Source organism: Glossina fuscipes, unplaced genomic scaffold (assembly GCF_014805625.2).
Source record: "Glossina fuscipes isolate IAEA_lab_2018 unplaced genomic scaffold, Yale_Gfus_2 1, whole genome shotgun sequence".
Taxonomy (NCBI): Eukaryota; Metazoa; Arthropoda; class Insecta; order Diptera; family Glossinidae; genus Glossina; species Glossina fuscipes.
The window spans coordinates 26,412,916-26,421,670 of record NW_023998415.1 but is presented as its reverse complement, the minus strand read 5'-3'; the positions used below and the strand labels follow the sequence as shown (position 1 = coordinate 26,421,670).

Sequence of the window (8,755 nt, the reverse complement as noted above, 5' to 3'; positions counted from 1 at the left end):
AATGAAAAACCTATACAATATCAACAACAATACCAGCAACAAGAACAACAACAACAACAACAACATCAACAACTTTTTTTTTTTTTTTTTTTAGCAACGCCAACGACCATTCAAGCTAAACAGCCAAAGAACATTAACAAATGCCGTAAAAATAACAATAACAATAATAACAACAAGAAGAGCAAAAGGAATGGAAAATTCAGTTTAAAAAGTTTAGAATATTCGAGCCAACTGTTGAAAACTATGGTAGCAAATTATTCCAATACAATGTGTAATATAAAAAAAACTATATTAAAAATAGAAAGACTAATGTGTACAACAACGGCGACATCAACAGCAGCAGCCGCAGCAGCAGCAGCAGCCAGAAAGTGGCATCTAATGTTTTTAATACTTTCTGCCCTTTTGATTCAAACACCATATCAGGCAGCAGCTGAGAAAAGCAAGCATTGTAAGTATTTGCAAAAAAAAAAAAAAAAAAAAATGAATCAGAATTACACACACACGCACACACACACACAAGCACGCGCGCGCGCAACACCCAACGCCCACAAAACGCAAACATAAACACAAACACCTACAAATAAACAAAAATAAATGCATTTAAAACACATGTATGTATACATGTTTCTCGAACGATTTCTATTCATATGGCACATGTGTGTGTATGTAAATGCATGCATAAAATTATAATATATGAGTAACGAATAATGATGAACAAGAGCAAAATGACTACACGACAAATAACGAAGAATGGCTAATAAATGAATCGATTAAGGAATCGAAAACATAAGCGATAAACTGATAATATTGATAGTGCCTTCCAACCTTCGATTGGAACGTTACATACATGCGGTGCATAACTCTTTTCTTCTCATTTACTATAACAGAATACTCGACGATAATCGACGAAAGATGACACATTCATGACAACTTGCGCTTAAATTGTCGGTAAACACTGTTCACTGAGTTGCAATATTACACTAAAGCTGATTAGAAAGAAGTTTATGAAGAAATTGCATAAAAAATCGATCGATTAGTTAGCTAACACTAATCTTATCAAGCAATGACTTTGCGTCAGTCACTTTTACATTTTCAACTTTAAATTTTTCGAAAATTTTCTACTCCATTATTTTAAAAACAAAACTTAATACTAAAAGGAAAAAATATTTTTGTAAATTTGAAAATAGTTCTTGTGTCAGTCACGAGATCCCTTATCTGGGATAGAAAAGAGTCAATTGAGGACAAAATTTGAGACAGGGACTAAGGTGCTGCTATACACCTTTGCAGAACAGTAGCAAACCCGTAAAGTAATCGTTACGAAATTAAATTCTATGCAGAATTGTAATGCTTGCGCAAAGTCTTACGCAAACTTAGAGCCATCGTTTTCGAATTTGGTAAAAACATGGGAAATTCTCGCACACAAGTTGATGTTGTTAACAAGCTAAATTGATCAAATGCCACCCTAACGGCGCAACATAAACTGAGAATACCGTTTCTTTCCGAGTTGTTTGATTGTTATTTATAAACTACGAGGGATACGCGATAAAAATTTCCACATTAAAATAATCAGTCACATTCATCCAATGTCGCTTGTTTTGTTTAAAGTAATCGCAGAGTCGAATATAATTTGGTGTCTGGTTTCATTATTCAAGATTTCTTTTGAACGCATAAACTATAAACAACGTCCTATTCCACATATAGTATTCCTTCTTGACTGTCAGCCTGTGCGGCTTATTAGGATGAGAATTTGTTATAAAGACATGAGCACTAGCATGGGATTAGGACGCCAAAAAACATCCATTCAATGAAAGGCAAAGCCAAAGCCAATACATTAAATACATTGGGCATGATAGGAAATACTTGTGTAGTGCATTTCTCTTATTTCCGAAAAAGTGACGATGCTGCTTACTCTCACACAAATATTTCATTTTGTAAAGAGTTTGGTCAGTTCGTCTGCCTTTCTCTGTCTTGTTGATCGAATCAAAGCTTTCATTGACCTTGACTATGCAGAACCGAAATTAAATCATTGACCATTCAAATGTTTCATAACATTTACGGAATCGTGCAATGATCAGCAAAATTGCACGTTCGGGTTCAAAGGGATTTAGTAGAGTAAATTTTCGATTTGATCCTTGATGCCATCAAAACAAAAATATATTTAAAGTAATTGAATGCACAACAATGTTGGTTGAAAATGGTCAGAATAGAAATGGATGGAATGGCTGCTTCGACAATCCTAGCGGTTGATGTATGCCGAAAGAAGATTATATTCTTTATGTTGTGTTGGCGAAATCGCACACAAACTATCAAAAACCGCCCAGTGTTTGCAAATGAAAATTATGTTCGGCAATGCCATCACTGCTTAATGCTTTGATTATTTAATAATCGTTAGCGGACCGCGGTTAGGGCGCAATGTTCTAATGGGATATGCTATAAATCGGAACGACTTCACCAAAATACCCATAAACGTAATATTTACTTGTTTTTTTTTTTTTTTTTTTTTTTTTTTTTATGTTTCATTAGCTATTAAGGGTGCGAGCATGGTGTTGGTCAGAAAAGACTATAAATACGAAATGGTGGTAGGTAAGGGGAAGTTGTGAAGAAGCGTAGCTGAAACATGCCTTAAGCCTAATATGGATGTTGTCTTCTTGGCAACATCCCTATAATCATTTTCAAGTATGTAAAGTTGAAAAGTCATAATAATTTGCTAATGTTATTTTCTCGGTGCGAACATAAGTATTTTTTTTTTTTTTAGGCTTTTCCTTGGGAGGATGTTCTCATAAAAATGAGGAAAAAAAATTTATGAATTTATGAATTATGCCACAAAATTTTACATTGCAGTCGGAAGTTATTTTCAGTAATTTCCTTGATGGCGCATACATGCCCTAACGAACCGACGAACGACCGAACGAATATATATATATATATTTACAAACATATTTATATATATATATATATGTATAAGAAAAATTTATCTATTTAACTAAGGAAAATAACCGAAATTGTACCGTTCGCACTTCAAACTCTCAGGAGACATTTTAAGACAAACCGCAAGAAAGAGTTTTGTGGTTTATTTTATGACCGTTTTTATCAAAATTTTGAATTTTTTTTCTTTTTCCTTGTCTTTACCAAAAAAACACTTCCTTTTCATTTCATATCTACGAACATGCATACAGATGGTTAGTTAAGTGCGGAAAAAATATATTATACGTAAGTGAATGTATTCATGTATATGTACATGTAAATGGGCATAGGCGCTTGTGTGCGAATGGGTGTGCATATGATTGCTCAAGCATTTATATATATATATATTTATATATATATATATATCTACGATGGTTGTTGGTTATAATCAAAAGAAAATTTTCTGTGCACTACAAAAGTTTTGTAATTAATTTCAAATAAAATTATATGTGGGTGACACAATCATATTTACAGACACGCATAGCAATGTACATGCACTTGTAAGAGTTTTTCTCCCTTTTTGCTGTTTTCCGTCTTGGTCTGCTCCTCTCTTTCTCTTTTCTTCTACTACTTCATTCATGTGTTTCTCATATAACTTTCTCACATCCAACTACTGCTTGTCTTGTTCTACTTCAAGTGCACACTTTTGCTTCAGCTTACTCAAGTTACTATGCCTTCTTTTTTCTTTTTTCTGTTTTTTTTTTTTTTTTTTGTTTTCTATTCTTTTATTATTATGATTTTTATTATTATTATTATTATTATTATTACTATTTCCTGGAAAAATTCGTGCAATAAGAATTCTGATGCCGTTCATTGTTCGGTTCCTTTGTTGCTTTCTTCACGAACATTTTTCTTGTCACATAGAAGAAGGAAAATGTTTAAACTTTAATTAACACAAACACATACACACACAGAGAATGTTGACTATTCTGAACACTAACTTGGCATTTTGGTCATTTCATTCGTAAGATGTAGAAATAAGTATAATCTACGGAATATAAGACATTCGTGATCGCATGGTTGGGCCTTAATCAAAGGCAACAAATTATATAGATAGTCCCATATTTTGTTCAAAACCCAAATCAGAAGGAATAACAGTAGCAGCACTGTTAATTAGCAGTCATTTAACAGTTTGCTCCTTCATTCTCATTATTTGTATGGTCAAAGGTTCTGTTAATACTTTCTTGATATGACTTCTCATTCTCTCAAAACAGAAGCGTACAAAAATTTTGCGCTACGGTATACATATAAATGAAGAATTCGAAATATGATGTTTTGCGAAATGCTTAGGGACATATTTTTTCTAATATTAAAAATAATTTTTTTTTTTAGTTTATTATGTCCATCTATATCTAGTTTAATTATCCTATTTATATATTTATTAAATTTATTTGCTTACACATATTTTGTCCATATCTGTTTATATGATATGAGCACAATATTGCGAATGCGAGAGAATGAATGAAGAAACTGTGAAATGTTTGCTAATTAACAGCGTTACCACTGTTATGAGTTAACAGAAGCGCACAAAACGTCCTTAATACTCTCCTAGTTTGAATGTTGAAAAAAATTTATAACTTTCTATATGTTTCGTTATCTCTGGTCCTAATACGGTCTGGAATGTTTCTCTCCTTAGAAAATTGTTGTTCTACAAGTGAAGTGCTCATAAAAGAAAACAGAAAACAAAATGAATCTTGACTCAACTTGATGCAAATTTGTAAAATTTTAACGCCAACCATAATAAATATTACAGCAATATTTGTCATTATGAAGGTGAACGAGTGACAGGCGAAATTGTGTTGCGATCGTCAATTAAAACAGCATTAAAACGATTTTCGTCCATATATTCCCTATGTAATTGATATTCAATTATTCGCCTAAAGCCGTATTGTGTTAACGTCAGCCTTAACATTATATACATAGATGCCCCTTATATAACACGGTACTTATTAAACACAGTTTCGATACAACAATACAACAATAAAATTCGCAATCATAATAATCACGTTTTGATATAACCCGAAATGTAAAGATCGAATATTTACGAAAATTAATTTTGTGATCGTCATTACTAATTTTATACCCTACACCGCTTGTGATACAAGGTATATTAAGTTAGTGCAGACGCATGTGACATACAGATGGCGCTTAAAATAGGCCCACCTTTTCTTATACCGATCGATTCAGAATCATCATTTCAATTGATCTAGGCCTGTTCGTCCGTCTGTCCCTCTGATGTCTGTTCGTGGTAATTTTTGTTCAAGTTACCGGTTGCAATTTTCGAGGTATTTTGATAAAATTTGCTATAGTGACGTGTTTTGTTCTAAAGACGAACGCTATTGACAACGGTTTGCACCGGTGCACTTTTCCGACCACTCCCCCCAAAAAAAAAAAATCGAAATTTTTAAAATTTCTCGGCAAAAGTGACTAAAGAGTTGTATTTCGGCTTTCTAAATTCATATGAAAACATTGGACCAGTTCGGGCAATTTTTTAACTCTCTCTCATATAACGAACTCTAAAGTTCGTATCGAGAAAAATTTTAAATTTTCAACACTTTATGATGAAAATTATAATATAATAGTAATTTAAGATAAAAAAAATGAGCTGTACCAAATTTTCACCATCTCGACCTATTTTTTGAATCCTATCCCGATAAGGATTTTAACGAAAATGGATCCGATGTACAGCAGAAAGCTATAACTTCTAATATGTAGTGATGAAAATTGATCTATAATAGCAATTTCATTCAAAAATAGGAATTGCGTTAGACAGTGTGGTGTAAGATGTTTAATTGTCGGTGTTGTCCAACCACAATATTCTTACTTGTTTGAATATAGCTTTAACTTTTATGTTTCATCATAATGTTGAATTTCATATTATGTTCTTCTTGTTGTATAAGGAATTAATTAGAAAAATTAAGTTATATATAGGGAAGGACGGACGGAATTTAACTTGTCGTAAAATTTTACACTTTAAGACTTGGTTTCGATACAATACGCTATACATAGCCTTGACTTGTATTATTTTATGGTCGTGTATTCGAAATAACACGAAACAAGTTTCAATAGAAAGCGGCACTCAAGGCCTTGACTTATTTTATCGGTAAATTTAAATTGTATTATTCTATAGTATTGAAATAAATAAATTTAAACATTTTCATATAATGCGGTAAAAATTGACCTCGTTTAACGAAGGATGTCTGTACAAATCTGTGTGTGAATGGACGAATCTTATCTGTATGGCAATGTTGTAGATAATGGATAAGAAATTTGTTTGATAATTTTGATTTTAATAAGAGATGAAAAACTTTTTAAAACCATTATTAAAAAAAAAAAAGTAAAGACTTTTTAACTTTTGCGTCTCTCTTTCTTTTGTTTTTTGCTTTTTGTTTGTTCCTTTTAAACGAAACGATAAAGTTATGTAAAGATAGCATTATGTGTGTGTTGCATGTGTACGTGCGTGTGTGTTTTATTGCGATTGCAACTATGAGTTTAGATAAAACGTTGAAATGTCGCTGCTTCACAATTATCTTACCTATTTCACCTATCATAGTTGCCCGTACTTAATAGTTATCTGATCATGATGATGAATTCTCCGTCATTTGTTAAAATACCATAGGGCTTTTATGAAGATTACGAACCTCCTTCTGCGCCATAAATTATTCTAATCCATAGGAGTAACGTGGGAAGCGGAGGCTCGTTATCCGCCCGTCTGTCATGTTTAAACTAGTCCTAAGAACAACAAATGCAAAGTAAAATTTTTTCTTTTCACTGTAATCTCAGCAGACAATATCCACAAATCGTCGAATCGATTTAATGACTTCGTTCTCAACCAGAAAAATCAAATAATCATGACTCTACACTTTTTCATTCATTCATTGCATTGTTATATAAAATTATGTTCTCTTTCTATGATCTACGTTTATTGATTTCATTTCGAACCAATGGACTGTAAATAGCGTAAGAATTTATTTATTTATTTTAATTAGAATAGCAACTAACTATTCGAGGAAAGTTGTTTGTAAAATTATTTTAAAGCATTTATCTATACAACAATTTACGCCACTTGACTGACTTACTTCCTATTTGCAATAAAATTTTACTATTGTCTGGAAAGGAATGAAGAATGATCGAAGAAAACGAGAATTTGTTTGAAGCATCTGTTTTGTAAACCTATTATGCTTGTGATAAACGTCCGCAACCCTCATCATGTCGCGGCCTTATCTTTTGAGAACAAAAATGATATAAGTTGGTCGGGGATATATTGCGTCACATGCAGTTTGGGTTGCTTTTGTTCTGTGTACAGATTGCAAGACATTCTCATCGGCAGTGATAAAGTTTAAGACTTTATCGAGCAACTTCCTGATATGGTTAGAGCTTATTTTGATGCCGCTGTCAGCTCGGCTTCACTTTATAGTGGAGAAAGTATATCTTCTCAAGCAAGGGAAGAATAAATTAAGTGAACTTGAACGGCCTATTGAGTTCTTCGAAAGTGAAGATACGCACAAAAGAACGGTTTATTAGGGGAAGAATAAACAAAGTGAACTTGGATGGCCCATTCAGTTCTGCGAAAGTGAAGATACGCACAAAAGAACTGTTTATTAGGGGAAGAATAAACAAAGTGAACTTGGACGGCCCATTCAGTTCTTCGAGAGTGAAGATACGCACACAAGGAACGGTTTATTAGGGGAAGAATAAACAAAGTGAACTTGGACGGCCTACTGAGTTGTTCGAAAGTGAAGATGCGCATAAAAGAACTATTTATTATTTAAGCGAGGAAAGAATAAACAAAGTGAACTTGAACGGAAGTGTTAAGGAACAATTGATTGACATCAAAAATTTGGTTTAAAGCTTCAGTCGTTGAATGTGGTTTAAAATGGAATACATTAAAATGCCATAGTTAATAGTGCTGCTAGGTCTGCTCTGTCTGCTCTGTCTGCTCGCTTATATCCCAAGAGACCAATATGACTTAGTGGCATCGAAAAAGTTTTAATTTTATCTCAGTAAATGACAACAGCATTCGTTGCCTTGTTGATGGTGCTAGAGCTGGAATTAAAACTATGTAAATATTATAGAAAAAAGTCGCTTCACTTGTGATAGCCATCAATGGTAATAAAAATAAATGATATTCATAAACTTCCCCTTACACGGAAACGCTACGTGGCACCTAAAATATTCTTATTCCTTATTAATTTATAAATGCAGTCCCCATCACTCCTCTCACACCATCAAGACGAACGATGAAATAATGTATTTATGCAAAATTTTCTTAAATTTTTCTCAATCAATACGTACGTATTTATGCATGAAACTTATAGCCGAGATGAATAAGGAGAATGAAAATAGAAAATAAAAAGAAAAAGAAAAAAAAGAAAAGCTTTTAAAAGGAGAAAAGAAAAGGAAAAATTCAAACTTGTCCTTTAACAAAGCCTGAGTAAGGGCATGGAGATGAATACTTTCTTATATGTGTAGAATAACATAAGTAAAGAGTGGATGGCGGTGGTAGGTGGTAGAAGAAGAAGAGAAAGGCGTTTATATGCTCAACATTATGAATATTATAAAACATTTATGTAGACATAGCGTTAAGTATGCAAATTTTTTTCCTATCCATTTATATATAATATATACATATGTATGAATGATTGTACTTAATATATATAGAGATAGTGCTAACGCTCTATGGGAGTTAAGTCGTTACTTTACAAAGTTTTCTTTTTCTTTTTCTTTTTATTTTTTGAATTTTTTTTTTTTGGAAGCCTTTTATGGCATCGAGCGAGCAGCACAAGTCCCC

At 32.7% G+C, this 8,755-nt stretch overlaps 1 protein-coding gene across 1 annotated transcript in view; it reads left to right on the top strand.

Moving 5' to 3' along the window:
* The first annotated feature begins 100 nt into the window (after positions 1-100).
* The window catches only part of LOC119631924, a 28,871-nt gene continuing 20,216 nt past the window's right edge, over positions 101-8,755 (top strand). Inside the window, exon 1 of the mRNA XM_038024512.1 lies at positions 101-448. Coding sequence (XP_037880440.1) covers positions 244-448 — 205 coding nt within the window. The 5' untranslated portion in view covers positions 101-243. The remainder of the gene's footprint in view (positions 449-8,755) is intronic.